Below are 23,011 nucleotides of genomic sequence, written 5' to 3'. Positions count from 1 at the left end.
TTTAAGTATCTAATCAGATAAACTATTAAGTGCCTCCTCTGGGCTCTCTTGTGCATATATATATATATATATATGTGTGTGTTATATGTAAAATATAAATATTGTAAATCTAAAATATACATCAACAAGCACAATCTTGCATAAATATGCATATAAATGATTGTCTTCATTAAGGAGAAGTTCAGAGCACTCTTTCCCCTTGAGTTAAAACAATGAGCTTAGAAAACATTCTTCTGACGGATTTCATATTTACTGTTGCGTCCCAAGAGTGATTCCACTCAGGACCAAAGAGAACCACATTTCAGAGAAACGCCAATCTAAACACATTTACTCCATCTGTGGCCTGCACTGTAATTCAGTTGTCTTCATTTGAAGTCACAAAACGGCCCGATGGATGTTGAAAATGAAAGCACTATGTTTCTCCAGACATGCTAGCGTTCGCACTTTATCCAAGCGAGGAATGTTACTTGTCTGTGACCAATGTATGTTCCTGCCTCAGACGCTGTTGAGTGTAAGAAAGTGTTGCTTTGTCTTCCACAGCGATCTGGAGAGTGTAACTCTACAGATGCAATATTAATGTACCTCTCCACGCCTGCAATGCAGACCGGGGACTAATCAGTAATTAATGGCCTTCAATGGTGTGATGTATTAAACAAATACCACCAGAGATACTTGCTGCGGTGCAGCCATGGATTCTTCTTTAACTTTTCATGCCTCGTCTTGGCATATTTTCAAAATCTTTCAACTACAGGACTCAAAGAGTGTTCACACACAGCTTTTAAGCTGTCAAAACTTCCAATGGGAATCTGTAATGAGAGTAATTAAAGCTTTTGCTGTCCTTAGAAAATAATGCTAGCACCAGAAATTTGTGGTGCATTCATCAAGAATGGATAGATAGTAAAATACTGTACACAGTATTTAAAAACCTCAGCAACACTGCTGTACCAGTGCAACACTCGCTACATGCCACTGCTGTGTTGGTGTCACTGCTATACTGAGAATGGTCCCTCATGGTAAACCCCACCCATAAAGGCAGGGGTTCCCAACCTTTTGGAACTCATGGCCCACACAACCAACCACCAAAGTCCCCATGGCACACAATATTTAACCGATCTGATTGTCTTTTCTGAGTCACCTAATGAGACCGTGGATGTTGTTTAGCAAGTGCTACATGTCAGACTGAAGAGAGCGAAGTTGCAAATGAAGGTCAGGCTCATTTGCCTTAGATGCATATTCATTATGTTTAGGCTTTAAGTAACGGAATAAAATTTTCAGCTTTAAAGCTTCATTTGACAAGATCTCTGAGCTTACAACGCAGTGGTACTTGCTTGTTTTCAGTCCCTGCACACATGAAGCCTAGCGCCAATTATTGTCATATCTAATCATCAGCCTGATGCAGATAATGTTTAAAAAAGCAAATATCGGCCGATACTGATATGATTCCGATATCATCATGCATCCCTAGTATCACTAACTTTGAGCAAGACACAGCCAATTATGCTTGATTAAGATTTTGAATGGCTGATGCTATTTAAAACCTAAAAACTCAGTTATTTTGCACCATCAGTAATTTTTATGGACTGTGCACTCCAGCAACAGTAAAAATTTCGGTGCTTTTTTCCCCCCTTAATTTTCTCCCCAATTTAGACATATCCAATTCCTCCCACTAATTAGCACTCCCCCAATCACACAATACCACCAGTGCTAGGAGGGCAAAGGCTAGCACAGGCTTTCTCCGAGACCTGTGAAGTGCCACAGCATCTTTTTGCACTGCTGCTAACGCACAGCCGTCTGCGCTCAGAGGAAAGCATCAGCCGCCAGTTCTGTTACATCAGCTAACAGACGCGCCTATGCTGGTTAGCATCGTGCTGAGTGATGGGGGCCATCAGTAACTGGAATATAATCACAAGAATTTATACTGTACCACGTAAAACTACTTCTTTACAGGAAAAAATAATCATATAACTAGCACTTTATACCCAACACTGCTGGCTAAACAATGGTGCAACAACTGTTAGGCTACAGTCAGTAACCATACATCTACAAAGTACACCTATACACAAAAAAAAAAAAAAAATAATGAACTTCCCCTGTTTTTATAATGTGGGTGTTATTTAAACCTTAAAAAATTTAAAAAGTCCACTTTGGATGTAAACTTTGTAAAATTAAAAGATGCCAAATGGGTTCTTTGGAGCAATGCCATAGAAGAAGCTGTTTTGGTTCCCTAAAAAGCTTTCAATGGATGGTTCTTCAAAAATAAAGAGGTTCTTAATCAAAGCCAGTCATGTTTCTAGCAAGGATTGGTTTTATCTGGTCTAAGGGGAGGTTTAACTATTATTCTCTATTCTGAATCACATTAAATAAACTAATGTGAAAATAATGCATCAAATTAATTAAAAAATCTTGACCAAGGTAAGAATGCAGTGAAATTTTTTTCTTTAAGGAGATTTACTGAAATTGAAGGTGGTGTCGTGGATTTTTTTTCTAATATAGAACAATCTAATTCCAAAGACTTGTATTTAACTGATTGACATCTCTCTTCTAAGATGTTGCAGATGTTGCAGATGTTGCATGCCTCTTTAAGTTCTTTATAATCCCTGACTTTATGAAGCTCAGTGGTAAAATAACTGGAGTGAACAAACAGTGTCTGGCTCTGTTTAACTACTCACTTTAGATGGCACTGTTTCACTGACAAGGCTCGAGAGCCTCGTAGCACAACCTCATCACTCTTGCTCTCTGTCTCTCTCTCTCTCTCTCTCTCTCTCTCTCTCTTTCTGCTAGCATCCTGACTGTCTGTGTTAGTGGTTCGGTATAACTCTTCGGGGAGCACATTTTTTGAGGGAAGAAGCTTCAGGGGAAAGGTCTGTCCTGTCCTAATGGTACATGGCCCTTTTCTCGAATGGAACTTTTCCTTCCTTCTACCTCTGGCATCCATTAATGGACAGCTTCCATCTTCTGTGCAGAGTAAGGGATAGTTAGACATGTGGGCCACAGTCTTGTCCCATCACAGCAATGCTTGGATATCAAGGCAACGTTGTTATGAGTGTCTAGGTACCCCACAAAGGGATATCTGGTTAAATTTGGAGACATCTCCTGCTTATTCTGCTGTTCTCTGGGGGGGCTAAGAGGCAAACTATTTAGGCTCCCTGATAACAGCTCTATTGCACCCCTCTGCTAAGGTTTGTGTGCTCAGCAGTTTGGCTGTTTACTTCTATCACTGTTTGCTGGTATCTTGACTGGTACTGGAGTTATGTGGAGAGAGTGCTCATGTCCCATATACTGCTCAATTGCAAGCCCTGATTCTTCTCATGTTCTACCATGTTCTTAACTTTGTGTTAGACACGGTCAGGCCTTAGAAGTTGCAGTTGTAATTTTTTAACTAATTTCTTTTTACTCATAGCTCACTTATCCCTTAAAGGATAAACGCTGTCCTGGCAACACGTTGTGTTTAAACTTAAATAACTTTAACTTTAACTGTATAATACAAGAACAAACTTTGAATTCCATGGTAGAGAAGTAGAGCTTTCTGATAATACACCGATCAGGCATAACATTATGACCACCTCCTTGTTTCTACACTCATTGTCCATTTTATCAGCTCCACTTACTATATAGGTGCACTTTGTAGTTCTACAGGTACAGACTGTAGTTCATTTGTTTCTCTGCATACTTTGTTAGCCCCCTTTTACCCTGTTCTTCAGTGGTCAGGACCCCCGTGGACCCTCACAGAGCAGGTACTATTTGGGTGGTGGATCATTCTCAGCACTGCTCCACACTTTTGAGGATTTTGTTCTTGAGGCTACCATCGCGCTGTTGTTAAGTCTCCAGTAAGCGGTAATGTCAAAACGTTTCTAGTGAGCACGAGAAAGACATGTAATGTCTGTGACACTGCCTGGTATAGCTCTTACTTAACTGACAGAAAGCACTTTATTTATAAAGGCCGACACAAATAACATACTATTATGCTCTCTCAAGGTGTTCCACAGGGATCTGTCTTGGATCCTCTTCGGCATATTAATTAAATTCTCCCCCTCTATTAATCGTCACCATGGTCTGCAGTTTCACCTCTGATCACACCCAGATTTACTTTAACACTCAACCAGCAACTTTTCTCATATCCTTATCATTCATAAAATGTGCGCAAGACATCAAGAATTGGATGGCAACTAAGTTCTTTATGTGGGAAGACAGAACTCAAGATAGTACAAGCTGCTCTTAGACAGGTTGTTGATCTCCGATTTGCCATAGATGGAATTATAATCATTCCTCCTGATACAGTTGGTGTTATTCTTGTGTTATTTTGTCACGTCTTCATTTTTGGCTGGTCTTCCTACCAAAATTCTTAACACTATGAAAAACATCCTTTACATTATTGCCACATTTTGTCATTTCTTGACTTCGATTTCTAAGGTTTATACTGCATTTATGTTAAATATAAATGTGTATACAACACTTAGAAACAGCTGACGTCTTTTCAATTTAAGTTCATAGACTGGTAATGCACCGAGAAAACATGAGCATCTCTGAAGCTCGGCATGAAAGACATGCATTTAATATTCATCTCTGCTTTCATAATCAGCAGTCAATTAGCTTAGTACTAAATTGTGAGGACAACACAACTCTTCTTCATTCAAGTGCTGCTCTCATCTTTCTGTATTTAGCATCTTATTATCAGTGAGATGTGGGAGGGGCAAAGCTCATGATAAGATCACTGGAGAACCGCATGTCACTCGCATTCTCAATTACAAATTAATAGCTATTACATACGTTTCTACTGTGGCAAGGTCAAGACATCATGAAATAATTGCAGTGCTGTGGCATGTAATTAATTTAAATGCGCACGTTGATTTTGAAAAGGCCCTTTTGGGTCTAGGCTCTTGTGTGTCTTATCAAATGTTAAATAGGCAGTGTGGATGCTGCCTCTGATGATGTATAAAGAGCAGCTTTGTATCACTGCTGATGTTTTTGCTTCTCCACCTGCACATTTCTGTCAACTTTAAAGATTCTATGAAAAATAGCTCAGCAGGGAGTAAAACTGAGAAACAGACACTGCGTCTAATATCAGCAGCTTCATACAATAAACATTTTAAAAGATTTGCGATTCTGAAAGGACTTTGAAAAATATTTTTAAAGCAGCTATTAAAAATCATTTTATACTAACAATAACCAAAGCATTTAAGATTTTTTTTTATTAATTATTTATCACTCATAGCTTCTTGAAAATCTGTGGAAAGTGGATAGTAAACTTTTTTCTGGCAAGAAAAACAATTCTTTCTTTATTTTATTTATTTTTGCTGGACATTGAACCAAATGTAAAAGAGCTGAGAATGCAGACTTGAACATACTGATAGTTTACAAACTGATAACTTAAAAAAAATGTTCATTGTTAAGTAATATGTAATTTCTGAAATTCAAGATAAAAAAATCTTTATTTTTAAGTAGTATTTGTTAGAAATTAGTTATTAATATTATTATTAGTAGTAGTTCTTTTCGGAAAACTTTAATTATTTGAGTGAATTATAACTTTAAAGTAAGAATTAGAAAAAGACAGCTGCAGATGGTATTGCAGAATTCAAATAATTTTCCAATTTCAAAAATGTAAAATTATTCTAAAACACAGTTATGAAAAAAACACACCAAATTCTTTTTAATCATGTCCCAGACCACCCTGCACACACTACATAATCAATAAATCATCAAACAGAAAGAGAAGGCGTTCTAAACATAAAGGTAGAAAGAGAATCCAATGATTAAGCTGTGATGGGCCCACCTTTAAAATCAATGTCAATGGTCCCATATACAACTATTCCAGATAACTAGGGGTGCACAAAATATCGGTAGCCGATTATATTAATTTCAGATAAAAGAAAAATTTGATTATTATTATTATTATTATCGGTCTGATGATGGAAATACAGTTGACTGCTTCAAGTGTGCTCATGCATGCATCGTCACTAATAGTTCGCATTTCCTTCCTTTTCAGCTCGCTGAAATGGCGCATAATGGATAACAACCCCCCCCCCATACCAATACAAGTGAGACTTAACACTTCTAACACTACATTTATCTACCACTGAGTATACCAGTGATTTTCAATAAGTATATCTGCTAAACACCATTTACAATAAGCGTCATGTCTGATTTAGATAAGTAGTGAATAAATTAATCAGTGCACCTTGATTAGCATTTTAACCAGCATTACCTTGCTGTTACTGAAAGTTTGGTGGCCCTAAGTGACATCCTGTTTTGTATGCAGGAATGGAAAGGAATTAATTCTTCAGTGATTTTAGTCAGTAAAAAAGACTTACATTGGTCACTGTGTTTTAAAAGACCGGAAAAAGCTCACGGTGTGTGTGTCAGAGCATGCACAGGCACTAGGGAAATTTAAAAAACTAAACAGTGTATGTAAATAAAATAAATATAGCATAGGTGACGGCTTATACTGCTTATAGCAAAAATAACCCTGCCTTCCCTGTACATCTGTTATTGATTTGACTGTCTAAGTTGTTTGACTAAGTTCTTTGACTGACTGGTTGTTGCTGGCTCAGAATTTAGTGCAATCCTACAGATAACCCAGTGGCTGCCTCACCCACCAATATACAACTGAGGTCTACAGCATCATTCAGAGTCTGTGCTTCAGCCATTTAAACTCCCATTAGCTCCCAGTCTCTCTGCTCCACAGCCCAGCCTGATCCTCCAGCATCACTTCCAAAAGCCAACTGCAGCAAAAAAAAAATCACTTTTCTGCTTCATCAGGATGCTAAGCCCACCGGAAAAGGCATTACAGGCATTGACCTGACAATGAATCCCACCCCTATAGCAGTGAGGGTCATTAACCTGCTGTGCTAGGTTCACAGAGGCACCTTGGACTTTCCATCTAATCACCACAGCCCTTAAAGAAACTCTCAATAGGAAGCAAAGCCAAAGATATGAATGAATGTCATTCATTCTTGACCGACTAAGATCCTTTTCTAAGGCTTCAGCACCACGGACAGCGGCACAATAGTATCCTTATTAGTAACAGCTTGACCAAACATGCTACCATGAGTACCAATGAAAAGCTAATAGCTGTTATTTTCATGAGGCCTGTTGTAAAATGGCAGTTGATGGCTATTCAATTGATCTGATGGTCAGACACATTCGCATTAACTCCTATATGTCTAAAGTTATTACTATCCTTTTACTATACAAAAACAAAGTTAATTACAAATTACATTTGAATCTACACTTTTTCCTGTTTGTCTCTATGTGAATAAATGATAAATATGACAAAGTTGTTTTCAAACTACAAATCAAGACTACGCACAACAATAACTTCATCAAATTTGAGTCATAATATTCCTCTTCCACTTACAAATGTAAATGTGGTATTAATTAAAAAATTAATTAAAAGTTTAGAATCTACACTTTCAAGATGTTTTAATTAATTAACCATTTCCTCTACATTTGGAGACTTTGAGGAGAAGGAACAAACTCACCTGATCGATTGTTGGGGGAGGTCCGAACCGGAGAGATGGAGGGTGTGCGGGAGGAAGAATAAGGTCTTTGTCTGTCCCTCTCTATTGTTGAGGCAGAGCCAACAAAGTGATACTGTGAGTAGCCATCCTGGAAAGGAAGAGATATGCGGAAGAAAAGTACTTCAGAATAAAGAGACACTATAAAAAGCTCTGGTTACGACAGTACAATACGCTGCATTCACAAGCATATACCATAAGGACAAAAGACCAGCCAAAATAGTTAAAAAGAACTGCTTTTGAAAGGTACAACAAACACAGAAACCCACTTGAACACAGGTTCCAGCACTCAAGAATACACTGTAGAAGTAGGTTAAATTGCATCTTGCATCTTGTGGGGTCACGTTGGACACATATACTATACTTTTCTATGACATTTGAGTGGATTCCAAACACAGTCGCAATTCATTTTTACGCAAAAAGTTTCAAATCACTTTTTATTCCTTAGAATCAAACAGACTTTTGTGTTACTGTTCCTGCAAGACATATATCGCTGTTGTCGGAAGAAAACCTTGCATGTCCAAAATGGTAACTTTACAGGAGAAGGAAAAAACATACTTTACTTTTAATGTAGGTCAATGGAACCAGACTTTTTTCCAAGTCATTTTGGGCCGTTTCTTTTAGTCCATTCATCATGAAATTTACACACAATGTAAAGGTCAACAGGCATTTTCAGATTGTCAAAAACTGAAAAATGACAACAGTGGAGATACGAGGTTTTCTTCTGATAGCAGCTGTATGTAAAAGACCTGTAATCTGATTGGCTGCCCTGTATTGCACTTCACTCAAAAAGCAGTTTTACTCCTCATCAGTTTGGTGTGAATGGGCAGGGCTAAACTGCTGTAGGCTAAATAAGCCCATATTAGGAATTCCGGGTCTAAGCTGGTTTTATCAATGCAAGAAATAAATGCTATTTTTGAAAATAGATGATGAATTTGCCCTGTGACAAAAAAGTACTCCAGAGCTGACACACTTTGCTGTATGGACATTTTTCCAGATTCCCTGATTATCAGGTCATTAAGGAGCTAAAATACGAATACTGCTACATGCAAGCTAACACTGCAGATTGAGTAGCTGGTTTTAATACATAAGTGTTGACATTCAGCAGAATATTTACTTCCATGTGATGTCAGTTCAGTGCGCTGTTACTGTTAGCTTGCTTGTCTGTAGCACTGCTCATATTTTGTCATGTTTACCCACTACATTCAACTCTTATTTCAAACAAGTGAAGAAAATCCATTTTCCAATGAGATGGGCCTTTTAATGTTTAATAACTGCTAAGAACTGCTGCCTGTGCAAAACAAATTCTTTAAAAATACAAAGTGGGCTCATGCAGGAAAAAGCTCTGTTAGTACAGCACACACAAGATGCTCACTATTAAAGCACTCAGCCTGTCTAGATAATTTAAAACATCTAGTATGGAGTCACTGCAGAAATCAATGGATGCATGGTGGAAATGGCTTCAGACCAGCAGACTGGGAGCCTGGCTGGCCAACTGAAAGCTGATAGGCTACTGCAGGAGATTTCAGAATTTGGCCATTGGCCACTGGCCTTGCCCATGTGGCCCACCCCATGAATCAATGGCACCGTTCTACTGAGTGATGACATAGCTCAAGTCTGCACAGTAGATAGAATGAAGGATCGTATTGCATGATGTCCTGCACAATAACATGCTGCATCATCATAGGCCACAAGGTCCTCTACTGAATGTTTAGAGAATATTCAGACTAGAAAACAACTGTATTGTTTAGATTCACTCTGCCAGACTCAAATCTGAACATTCAGGGAATTCAAATGATTTTAGGCCCAATCCACATGTATCTGTATATTTTTGAAAATGTATTTTTTATCTCTGAATTTTCTCAAGAAAACAGGCTTTTTAGTCACTGAAAACAAAGTTATTGAAAGTCTTATCCAGATGGAAGTTATATGGATATGTTTTGAAAACTGCTGCTGTTTTCATAAACTGGGCATGCAGGACTCTTTAACTCTTTAATTAAACTGTAGTATGGAGGTATCAGAACATACTGTGCTCAGTTCTTTTAAACTTGACGGCAAACGTAAAAATACTTCAGTAATTCTAAAGATATGATCAATAACCAAAGGCAGACTGAAAGGGAATCATAACTCCATAATTTAAATGGAGTGAAAAGTTAGAACAACAGCATCTCTTCATTACGCTTTTAAAAATAAAGGTTCCTAACTGGTTCTTGCCTTTTGATGTATTTTGATTTGATTTATTTTGTATACACCTTTTACATTTTGTGAGGGTTCTTTAAGCTTAAAAAGTCTTCAAATTTATACACCTGATTTACCAACATGACATCAACTAAAAGGCTCTTAAAGGGGGACCAAAAGTAGTTCTTCTATGCCGAGTACCCAATCCTGTTCCTCAAGATCTACCACCCGAGAAGCGCAGATTCAACACACTTGACTCTAATATTCAGATGCCCCTGAAGGCCTTCATTACCTGGATTAGTTGTGTTTGATAAGGGCTGGAGCTGAAGGGTATAGGGTGGTAGATCTCCAGGACCAGGATTGGGCACAAATGTTCTATGATGTTGCTCCACATGAGCCTTTTTGATGCTCTCATATTACATTTATATTTAAAGGGATATTCCAGCAATTTCCAGAGTGGTTAAACGTGAAATGCTCCATTCTAGAGAAACGTATTGAGTCAGAACTATTCACAGCGGTGGTGACAGAGTTTACTATTATCAACATTAAAAAGAAAAATTCAGAAGATGTGTAGGTTCGCTGGTCATACTGGATAGTACATAAAATGGTTATATTTCTGTTGTAGATATTAGAACTCCTGCTTCTTATCACCATGTTATGTCATGTTTCTCTACGATGCACCATTTCACATTAAACCAATTTGAATGACTGCTTACATCTCAACCATTAAATTATGCAAAGATTTTGAGAAATCTGTGGATTTCACTTTTAAGAGTGCAACACATGGCAGAGAATTCATTTATTACATTTGCATAGACTCCAATTAAAATAACTGCTCTCTTTTCCCTGTTTTAATTCCTAGACATCAACATTCCTCTGATTATTTCCTTTAATGATGTAAAGGCTGCGAGCATTTATTCCACGGAATTATGCAGAGTGGAAATGGATGCTGAAATGACTGGAATGTTGGAGAGGCTTATCACAATTGTTTGGCCGTATGCTAAGAGCAACAACTGTGACCATCAATCTCTTCGGTCATAGAATCTTAAAAGAAGTGATGTGGATGACCAAACCCAACAGAGTAGACCTCTGAGGACATGTCATCAATTTTTAGGTCACCAGAAGAGCCCTGAATCTAAGCCATTATTTTCTATGGATAACATTGGTATTTTTGAAACAAAAACATATATCTCATATTTGATTTTTTTCTGTCATTTGAACACACCAGTTTTCCTTTACATTGTGTGACAATTTCATGATGATTGGTCCAACAGAAATGCCCCCAAATCAATTAGAACAAAATCTCTTTACATTAACTTACATTATAAGTTAAGGGCGTTTTTGCCCTCTCCTGTAAAGTTACCATTTTAAAGATACTTGTTTTGCTTTGGACAGCGACAGTATATATGCAGGCTAACATTCCTGCACATTTAATTTGTGCTGATTGTCATCTGTGGTAATAGGGTATGGTTATAATAGTAGCCTTATTTTCACTTAGCTTAGTGATGACAAATGCGTATGTAGCATTATTTGTATTTTCACTACTTATTTAGTAAACCTTGAAATTCACGGGACTTTATTTGTGGGAGGGGCAGCTGTTGTAAATATAACCAAAATGTATTGGCTTTGGCTCTAGAATTAAAACTTTTACATTTTTGAACAGTCCTAAAAGTGTAAAAACTGAACACTAAATCACTGTTTTTGATAAACATAACTGTAACTCTCTAATATTATACAGTCTCACATGTAAGAATCATGAAGTACCCCACCAGAGGGCACTGTAGAGCCATACACTTATAGATTTAATAGAATACAACTACAAAACTTATCCGTAAACTAGGAAACGTGTCACGTTTGGTATTGTCTTCACTAATTTGCTGTTTTCAAGCTAAAAGATAAAAGACACCATATGGCCAAACATGTGGACGCCCCACCTAGTTCCTGAGTTCAGGTGTTTTGGCCACACCCATTGCTAACAACTGTATAAACTCAAGCACATAGCCATGGGTCATTCTGAAGAGCTCAGTGACTTTAAATGTGGCACTGTCATTAAAATGCCACCTTTGCCAAAAATGTCTGCCCTGCTAGATCTGCTGTGGTCTGTAAGTGCTATTATTGTGAAACAGAAGTGTCTAGGAGCAACAGCAGCTCAGCCACAAAGCACTAGACCATGAAAACTCACAGAGTGGGGCCATCAAGTGCTGGAGCACGTAAAAATCGCCTGTCTGCTGTTGTATGTCTTATTACAGAGTTCCAAACCTCCTCTGGAAGCAACATTGGCACAAGAACTGTGCGTCGGGAGCTTCATGAAATGGGTTCCCATGGCTGAGCAGCTGCACGCAAGCCTATGATCACTATGCACAATGCAGAATGTTGGCGGGAGTGGTGTAAAGCACGGCACCGCTGCACTCTGGAGCAGTGAAAATGTCTTTTCTGTTACCATTACATATTAATTCCTAGCGTTTTGCAATGTCCAACATGCTCATGTAGGTGTGATGGTCAAGTTTTGGTGAAAAAAAGTTATGCGGTGAGTAGGCAAGTAACATTAGCTGAGGTAACAGATAATTAGCATTTGCTTTAGCCTGACTATAAATTTTAAGCTACATGCCAGTATGGGTTTTAGTGTTCTAGTTCTGGATTTATTAAATGCTAGAAATTGCTGGCTGGCGATGCTACATCTTCAGCAATGCCAGCGAAACACCTTGACTATACCCTACAGTCTGGAATGAATAAAATCGCATGCTTTTTTTCCACAATTATAAAACTACCCAAAGCAAGTAGAGCTGATTAGAACAGATACTGTATAGGAATCAGAGAAGCGCCTGGCAGTCTGTTCATAAATAAAGCTATAGGAAAAATGTAAAAACGCTTCATCTTCTAAAATCAGATAAATCAGCTAAAAACTTGGCCCTGAGCCGTGGGTTAAGGGCTAGTGGAGAAAGAGTGAGTAAGTCTTCACACAGTACTTTGGCATCGGGATTCCTCTGACAGCCACCAGGAACATTCCCCTTGACATTCGCTTGCCCCTTCTGTGACGGGCCTGTGTCTGAAAGGGGTTTAGGGGCGAGATCAAAGGGTGGGTGCTTTCTGACGCCAAGCAGTTCAAAGCTGCCCCACTTTCCACACACAGTCCCTCCACTGCCGACACATACACACCTCGGCCGCGCGGCCCTGTTGGCAAGGAGACGCAGCTGTTGCTACGCGACTATTGTGCTTGTTGCAATAACGATGTCGGACAGGCAGCTGAAGGCCACGCGAGCCGAGTAGAAAAGGCACAAAGCGCTGAATAAACGGCATTTGTCGCCTGCTTCCTGCAGGCCTGGCCCACGGAGGAATCTGTTTTTAGTTGTGCCATTTTAGGCATCCCTAGTTCCTCTTTCTTCAACTTCAGACTTGAAAAGAACGAGGGCGGTATCTCTGCTACTTTATGGGAACAAGACAGCAGGCCTGTCACCCAGTAAAAAGGAACCGGTAAAGGATGGATGCTTTTCTTGATGTTGCTCATTCTCCTGAGGAACCAGCCACTTGAAAAAAAATAAGTTTAAGGAAGAGTGGGTTTCAATGCAATTAAAGGCTTGCGATTGCAATTATTCCACAATCTCATAACTCTTTGCAACCTCTTCATTAGCAGTGTCAGGCTAATGTGCCAGTGATTGATGGACTTTGAAGGACGTATTAAAGCAAGAGTTTCAGCTCTACATGGGATGAATAGTTAGTGCGGGCATGATTAAACGCTGTATCTTAATCCATTATTCAGAGATCAGCTCATGGCCCAAAAAGCTCATTTTTAACGTGTTACTTCCACCCTAATGCGTGGCATGCCTCCTAATTCTCATTTGTAGATAAGACCATGGACACCAAGCTAACAGTGCAGAGTCAATTGGGGAAGCTCCCTAGGCACTATTCGCTAACAATAGCAGTTAACACATACATGGCAAAAATTTTCAGAAATATGTGATTCGGCGAGCCGAGGGTAGTGTTCATTACTGAGTCCCCAAAGGCACCATGGCAGATGCTCAGCCTACGCAGCCATAATCCCTCAGGTATGCTAGGAGATTGACAGTCCTAGAACCCTTTGGAATGATCTAAGTTTCTGGATCAACGCCTCCTGAAAAGTAATCTAATCTATAAGCCACAACCCGAAAGTTTTTCTCGGCTTTTCAAAATTCATCACTGTACTTGTTAAGTCTGTCTTTATTTATTGCAATGATTTTAAGTAAAATCAGATTACACTTTAGTGAAATTTTGGAAAATCAAGATAATTCCATGAGTTCTGCAAACTTTTTCCTCACAGCACCAGCAAGAAAGGAGATATTTTTGAGGGTTTCTGGGCCTGCATCTAATCAGACAGCCTGGTACTGTATGTGCTAGTTTACCCAGAGGTTATGCTACTCGGTAGGGGACCATAAACATCTGTGTTATCATCGAATCTGGTCTGTTCTGGTATTATTTTTAATTAGTTGTTGTAGAACATGGCTGTCCAACCTTTGTCCTTTAGATCACCCTGAAAGTTTAGTTCCAGTCCTGATCTAACACACCTGATCCAATTGGTCATTGAGGTCAGGAACAATGAATGCCAGAGCATGCACTCCAAGTATTCTATATCAAACACCAATATTCTAATATATGCGGTTGTCTTTAGGATGTCCAGAAAACGGTTGTTCTAGAACTTTTAGCCTCTGTTGTAGAGGCTTCTTTTGCCATCCAGTTGTTCTGTCTCTGCTCCAGCTGTTCTAGACCTGTGTCTGGTTTTGATGTCTGTAAGCTGTCCCTGTTGCCTTGGTGTTCCCATAGATTTCTGGACTTTTTCTTTTTTTTTTATTTTACAGAATCATCATGCAATGGCTAAAAGAAAATGGCCCAATCAGGACTTTCTTTGTCTGTTGCATCATGTTAGATACAGCCAAGCTAGCTCTCCCACTGGTCAGGACATAAGAGCTGGACTGAGGGCCTTGCATGTTAGATTAATAACCGACATAATTAGAAAGTAACAGTGGAACTGTACAATCACGGTTTGATTTACAGTGGGTGGGACTAATTTTATGAGGAAAAATCACTCTAGGTCTTCTGGAAGTCCAAGATATGTCACTGACAGAATCCGAGTGATAACCTAACCAGGTTTCAGTTAGTTATTAGAAATTAAAAACAGCCGCATCCCTATGCCGGGGCTCATTACTGAAGGAGCCACTGTAAATCTGCAATATGGAATGTAACTGTATGATATCTGTTCCAAACATTTAATAAAGCATGAATGAAACGTCTTTACTGTGTTTTTATCTAGAATAGCCAAAAAAAGTTCATGTGCATGCAGTTGTTTAAGTTTAGGCGAGATCTAACAGTCATAGTTCACCACTGCTATATATTGTAGTTTACCCAGGTTAGAATTGCCGCGATTGTAAATTATCCTGTGATTGCTGTGTCTGCCTCTGTCATGATGCTTGTACCTCTTTCTGAAAATGATGACTAGAAATTCATTCACACTTACATCCAACCATCTCAGAGTCTCTTTTGTTACAAACATATACATTTGTATTAAAAGCATATGCCAACATTTCAGGACAATGTACATTTTATACTCGTGTTGAGATTCATTGGCACAGTGCACTCCCTCAGTTCCTCCTCTAGAGCATAGCACCCCATTTTTCACATCTGCTCTCCATTTTCCTCTCTTCTTCTTGGCTCACCAGCACCCACAACAGGAGCATCGCACCTCAGGTGGCATGGCTGTCTAATCGACACCTCCTGAATGAGGCATGAGGGGGGGAAGAAAGCCACGGCCACACAGAATAACTGTCATTACGCTGCAACGAGATGAGACGCAGGGGCTCTGCAAATGTTAATAATAGCAATCTGTATGGTAGCGCCCTTTCTTTAATGTCATCCCTAGTGACATTTCCACAGCTCAGACGGGCCGGTGCAGAGAGAAGACCAACTAGAGGAGTACTCAGAGGAGAAAAAGACCTGCAGGCCGTAGGAGAGAGTGGAGAGAATAGGAAGTGAGAGAATGAGAGAGAGAAGGTAACACAGGGAGGGTGAGAAAGCGAGAGAAGAATAGATGGAGACGAAGAAGAGAGTGAGAGAGTGAAGGAGAGGAATACATTTTGACACGGAGAGAAAGCGGGAGTAAGATCTAAAGAGGGAGAGAGTGAAAGAGAAGAGCGGAATAGATGGTGACGTAGAAGGCGAGACAAAAAGGAAGAGAAACAGGAAATGTGAGAAGGAGAGAAAGAGAAAAACAGATAGTGACACTACAGAAGGAGAGAAAGACAGTAAGTGAAAAAGGAAGAGAAGAGGGGGAGAGTCTGCTTGAATGGGACCTTCAAAAATCAATGTGAGTTCTGCTGGTAATAAACATGGGCTGAGATGTAATAACTCTGCCTCCTGTGTGTGGTGCGGTGATGGTTTGTTATGTCCTTCATGCCCTTGACCTGCTGGGTGACGTCAGCATGCCGTTCCCCCAGCCTCCTGTCCACATCACTTACAGATGATGAGCAGCAGTTCAATACTCAGCCTGAGGGGGCATTGTAACAGAACACTCTCTGCTCTGCTATCCACACTGGTGGCCATGCAAAATATAGAAAATGGATGTGTTCCAGTCTTCTTTTGTGCACCTAGAGCTAATATAACAAAACAAGGCTAAGTATGAAGAACTGAGCCAGCTGTTCTGGGCAACTTTGCAAAGGCAGAAAGAGTAATTGGTCTACATGGCATGTAAATAACCTCATATAAAGTCAATGTCATCAGTAAGATGAAGCGCCATTGCTAATTAATTTATGGAAACGCCACACTTCTCCACACAGGCTCAGCTACACTTCCTTCACAACTTATACTGTCATTTCCTCGGGAATGGAGAACTAAATAAGTCTGAACTAAGTCTAAATGTTACTAAATATTCTGATTAGTATATAAAGGTGATATTAGTGTAGTATACTTTAATATACTTTAGCATAAAGTATATGAAAATTTTGTTTGGAGTCTTCACTGTAGATGCTTTGCAGATGCTCACTTTGTCTTTACTAACATTAAACTAAATATTGATTAAACAACTAAAAGTTAAAGGGGAATACCACTGACTTCTCTAAATTTCTGCAAAATTCCATGGTTATGATGTAAACAAAATCATTCGAAGTTGTTTGATCTAAAATGCTTCATTGTAGAGAAACTTACAGACTTAGATTTCTTTAGATTGATGGTTATAAGAACCAGGGATTGCGATGTCTACAATGCAAACACAGCCATTTTATTTACTATCTATTTATTTACTAAAAGGAACAGTGAATCTACCTGTCTTCTTGGTTTTAAATGTAGTAATGATAATGATAAAATAGTGGAAAATCTGGAAAAAAAAATCTTTTCTCTCCTGACTACTGTGCCTACAACACCCTGCATGTACCTCTTCACTGTGAATGTGTTTAAAAATATTTTTGGCCAAAACATTTTATCTCAAAACTACTGTAAAACATTGTCTCAGGCATCAGGCAACTTATTTATCACCATTTTATGTAGTACCTTTCTGTGAAGGAGCTTTTAGAGGCATTAAACTCTTCAGACATCTGGTTTCTATCACCACCACTGTGAACAATTCTCACTCAGAAAGTTTCTCTAGAATAGAGCATTTCACACCAAACCATTCTGAATGACTTTGTTTACTTCACTCTTAATGACTGAAGTTTGCAGAAAGTATAAGCTGAATGTAAAAGATTCTATTAAATCTAATTCTAAACCTAATCTTAAATTCAACTAAAACCCAACTAATCTTAAACCTGACTAGATAGTTTGTTTACAGTTGAAGCATCTGTAGATAATCTATATGGGGCTATCAAAACAAACTGTGATCAAATTACCTTCACACAATTTAATTTTCTATTTACCCTAAATATAGTCGGTCAGCCAAAACACGTTTGGTGTGTGAAATTTACTTGTTTAGTTTTGCGCTGGAGCTATGAGGCTAATATAGCTAACAATAAGCTGAGGAAAGTGAACTTGCAGGCTTTTTGTGCATAGGACTGACACAAAAGGCCTGTGATCCAGGTGGTCATTCGGAGAATGTAGGGCAGTCATCCCTTGTATGGGACCAAAACCTGTGTATATGAACAGACAAAAGTCGTTTCTGAGACGAGCTGACTTATGGCCTTTTCTGGGCTCTAAAGGTCAGGAAATGTGGTGTCCCCTGTCTGGAGCACCCAGGCCCCACTGGACTGGAGTCTGAACAGAGGTGTCAGCAGTGATTCACATGACCTCTTCAGATGAGAATCTGGGACTACCGCAGGTCTCCCACCTCAGAGCTGGCCTGCAACTATCAGACTGCTGCTTGCTACTGAGTTGTCAGGGCCTGGGGGCTTTTTTTAAGCCCCAGCAGGGGGACACTGGCCTGTCACATACACTCGATGCACATACAACCTGATTAATCGCGCGCTCTCTACTTTTGTTTATGCTTGCTGTCCACTTCAGACTTCTATACTTGTTTTTTGTTTATTTGTTTGTCTTCAGATCCTCAAACTGTAAGATTTTTATTCTGTCACTAATCTTAAGGCTTAAGAAACTAATGTATAGGTTATGTGATTATGAGCATGAGGAATTTAAGTGTTAAGCCTTTTACCCCTAAAGTTATCATTGTCTTTTTGCTTTGATTTATATTGCATAATTACAAAAGTGAGTAGTGAATGACAGACATATTACTTACATACATATTAAAGCTTAAAAAAAATCCCAATCGTAAGGAGCCGAGGCTTCACTAGGATTTGAGCTCATGATCTCCTGAATATCAGGAAGGTAAACAGATGCGCCACTACAGATGTTTCTGTACTCTGTCTGAGCATAAGGAACTGTTTGACACTGCTCTGAGTAAATGCTTTTACAGCTCTAGGATGGTGCAACTCTCTAACTGCCTCATTATCAAAGGGTTCAGAGTCTGAATCCCAGTGACACCATAGCACTCCATAGTCAGGAGTCTCCATAGTGAGAGCAAGAAGTGCTTTCCCCCCTCCAGCTTAAGAGCCTAGGGGAAGCATGAATCTGCACTGTAAAACGTTTTGCTGACTGCTGGAGCATTTTTTTTGTTACCTGAACAAAAAATTTTAAACATTACTGGACTGGATTAAAATATAAATTTTAATTCGTCCAAAACATTTGCTTAGTCTGTATGCCTTAGTACTAGCAACACATAAAATAGTTATAAAAACGTAAATATCCAAGTTTTGCGATTGAATTTATTTGTGCCTGAACTAAAATTTAATATCACATAGTAAATTAACAAAACATGTCCTACGTTCTGTTATGTAAGTTTACTATCTGATAATATGATGTATTCTATAATTTCACTAAAGATACTATCTGATCTTTAATAAATGATGTATAATTTTACATCAGCCATGTTACTTTTTTAAAGTTAAAACAACATTACTTTTTTTTCTTTCTTTTTAACGGTGTATCAAACATTTTTCAGAACACATGGTTGGAAACTGTCGTTGCTTGCACATATTTAATAAGTGTGACGCTCGTGCATTAAAGCGATGTGTTTGGAAAATCAGAAAAGCAGTTATTCCTCGTGAGTGAGAAAGTCAATGCAGGATGTGTTCAGACTGTCAGCAACAACAGTCCATCCACAACTACCCAGAGGGGGAATAAAAGTGCAGTGCATAAACCCCTCGTGCACATTTAAGAGGTCTACAGAGATGTGGAAATAGCGATCTGGTCAGATTAGTGATCTTTTACCATATTCTACAAGTGGGCTAGTGCATGTGAAGTGTACACCACGAGAACAGTACAGACCTGAATGCCCTCACTGTTCAGAGATTCACAAATCAGATTAATCAAATTCAGATTATGTTTAGTTTTTTTTGGAATAACTCCTTACATTTTTATATATTATTACTGGAATGTTGCTGCTCTTCAGAATCAGCATGTATTGTGTTGACCATCAGAAGTAACTGGGAACCAGTAATTATAAACAGTTATTAACATTAAATGATCATGTCTGGCTGCCTTCAGAATCAGCACAGAGCAAGATTATCTATTCAGTGGGTTGAATGCTTGGGTGGAAATTATGTTTGTAGTAGAAATTTGATGAAAAAATGCTACATGATACAAAATTAAAACGCTTAAAACATTAAAAAAACAATAAAAACACTTTCTGGATTAAACATTGTTACATTTAGAATGAGAGTGGGCAGATCGTCCTAATTCAATTACTATGTTCTGCAGACTTTGTGTTTAGTTTTTGCACCCAGTCGTCCCTGAAGTATACCCGGATTTTTCCTTTCACTGTATGCATGATACATTTTTAATCATTTTAAAATCATCATAAAATTCTCCTCTTGTATTTGCACGTGGTATCGGTTGGTATTTATTGATCGTTCAATCAATATCAATCTGAATTCTGACATAAATTATCCACTTGTTAAAATGAGCTATGAGAATTTTTATAAAATTTAAAAAACATTTTTTTTTTGTTGTAACTGACTTCCAACCTTTCACTTGCCTGATTTTGCAAAAAAAATCTGACTCCTGAAACACTACACTTTCATTTGGATGCTGCAGCACATATGAAAAATTCTGTCATTCAATCGCTGATGTTTCAACATCTTACCGCAGTTCAAGTACAACAATCAAATGCTTTTCAATGCCAGTATGTGCTTATGTTCTCACCTTGCCTTTCAGCGCACACATTGTTCCTAACGAAGTTCGGACAGCACAGTTATGCATCTGCGAAGGCCAACCTTTCATTAGAGAGAGATGGTCTACATAATTCACGCAAAAGATTAGGTTTATGTGCTGAATGGAGCTGCACAACGGTGAACACATGAGGCACAACAAGCATTTATTGATTGGACATTTTCGGTAAATATCTCTGAGACTTGGCCATGTTATTTCTCAATAGGCCTTTCTTTCCTGGTGTCTGCGCTATGTCATGCTGAATAAAGGCTGAATTACACATCTCTTAGCCTTCTGAGCATTCAGACGTATATTTATGGCTTTCTCAGCACGAAGGCTATTTCTCAGCTTGAACGAATCACTGCAGGTGAAGCTGAAATGTTTTTTTTCTTGTTCCTGACAGCAGAAGTTCTCAGAACTAAAACATTTTCCCAGCAAGATTAATCACATACAAGTGGTCACGGGTGAATATTCACTAATTCAAACACTGCTATACAATGGGGTCATGCCAGACTAACAACAGTGTCACTGTTGGGAGACGATTATTTACCTTCTTGTAAAGGCTGCGCAGATCCCTGTACTGCCACATGCTGCTGAGGACCTGAGATGCTGCTTTCACCACCTTTGGTGAATGTCTGAAAGGCAGAGAGAAGAATAACTTTTAGAAAACAGGTCTGGTACTGACATCTGAAGTCAAGTGTGAAACCTTTATAATACTCTATATACACAGATCAGCCATACGATTAAAACCACCACCCATTGTCCATTTTATCAGCTCCACTTACTATATAGGTGCACTTTGTAGTTCTACAGTTACAGACTGTAGTCCATCTGTTTCTCTGCATACTTTGTTAGCCCCCTTTCATCCTGTTCTTCAGTGGTCAGGACCCCTATGGACCCTCACAGAGCAGGTATTATTCGGGTGGTGGATCATTCTCAGCACTGCAGTGACACTGACGTGGTGGTGGTGTGTTAGTGTGTGTTGTGCTGGTCTGAGTGGATCAGACACAGCAGTGCTGCTGGAGTTTTTAAACACCTTAGTTTCATTGCTGGACTGAGAATAGTCCACCAACCAAAAATATCCAGCAAACAGTGTCCTGTGACCACTGATGAAGGACTGAAAGATAACCAACTGTGCAACAACAGACAAGCTACTGTTTCTGACTTTACATCTACATGCAAGGTAGGTATGCTTAATAGAGTGGACAGTGAGTGGACACAGTGTTTAAAAACTCCAGCAGCACTGCTGTGTCTGATCCACTCAGACTAGCATGACACACACTAACACACCACCAGCACGTCAGTGTTACTGCAGTGCTAAGAATGATCCACCACCCAAATAATTAGTGGTGGTCCTGTGGGGGTCCTGACCGTTGAAGAACAGGGTGACAAAGCATGCAGAGAAACAGATGGTCTACAGTCTGTTATTGTAGAACTACATTGTGCTCCTATATGGTGAGTGGAGCTGGTTAAAATAGACGATGAGTGTAGAAACAAAGACGTGGTTTTGGATGTTATCAGTGTACACACATGACCAGATACATCAATAAAATAATTCCATCAAGTCATTCAGTCTGAAGTACTGAGGTTCTAGAGAAACTTGTGGTGGCGACAGGAACCAGACGTCTGAGGAGTTTAGCACCTCTAAAAGCTCCGTCACTGAAAGTTCTTTAATGAAATAGTTATGAATTCGCTGCCTGATGCCTGAGACGTTATCTTGCGTTAGTTTTCAGAGAAAGGCAAAACAGCACCCAAAGATTTTTTTTCCTCAGGTTTAGCATTTTACCATTATCAACATCACATATAAACCCAGAAGACACATGTACAGGGTGTCCCAAAAAAATTTACATCATTTCGTAGTCTAATAACAAACAATTCTCTCTTAAATGATCTCAAATTTCAACAAAATGTGTAAAAACTAACCAAGTTTAATTTTTTTTTTCAGGTTGAAGAACCTGAAGAAGGCGTTCACTAGAAACAAAAAGGCATATGTGTGTTATAAAATCTACATCCCTCTGAATTTCTTGTTTGAATTTTGATAAATAAATCTTGTATTGTTCAACATGAAGCCTATTTAATTTCGTTTGCCTAGGACATGTAGCTGTTAGCTATAAGATACTCACATCTCAAATGATGTCAATTTTTTTTGGGACACCCTGTATTTTCACTGGTGATTCTGGATAGATTTTTTTGTACTTGCATTTTAGACATTATAATCTCTGGTTCATATCACCACCACTGTATAGAAAACAGAGTCAGTGAGTTTCTTTACAATTAACCATTATATGAACACTCTAAATTGCATCTCAACAACTGAATTATCAGTGGAATTCCCCTTTAAATTCTGTATTAAAGTATATTATCGCCAACAGAATAAATTATGCCAAGATCAGAAAACATTTTAAACAAATCAAAACTATCTTCTGTTTCTGTTTCTTCATTGATGCAGCTTTACAGGCTCTTGCTTTTCTTACAAGCAACTTCATCAGGAGCCCCCTGAGATGCATTTTCATCAGGACTGAAAAAAACTCCACATATGCTGCGTCCTTGTTGGCTTCTGAACACTACAGTTTGTTTTAGAAATGAACATACATAACAATGTACATTCATAATAAACAATACATGGGCATCAACTTCACTATTTATATATTTTCAGAAACATATTT

General features: G+C 38.8%; 1 protein-coding gene across 1 annotated transcript in view; it reads right to left on the bottom strand.

Annotated features, from left to right (window-relative positions):
* ctnnd2a (catenin (cadherin-associated protein), delta 2a) overlaps positions 1-23,011 on the bottom strand; it is a 547,011-nt gene that overhangs the window by 16,640 nt on the left and 507,360 nt on the right. The window contains exons 18-19 of the mRNA XM_036558377.1: positions 20,896-20,980; positions 7,479-7,605 (exon numbers count right to left, since the gene is read on the bottom strand). Of these exons, the coding sequence (XP_036414270.1) occupies positions 7,479-7,605; positions 20,896-20,980 (212 nt within the window). The remainder of the gene's footprint in view (positions 1-7,478; positions 7,606-20,895; positions 20,981-23,011) is intronic.

The sequence above is a fragment of the Colossoma macropomum genome, unplaced genomic scaffold (assembly GCF_904425465.1).
Source record: "Colossoma macropomum unplaced genomic scaffold, Colossoma_macropomum, whole genome shotgun sequence".
Classification (NCBI taxonomy): Eukaryota; Metazoa; Chordata; class Actinopteri; order Characiformes; family Serrasalmidae; genus Colossoma; species Colossoma macropomum.
This window is presented reverse-complemented; position numbering and strand designations above follow the sequence as displayed.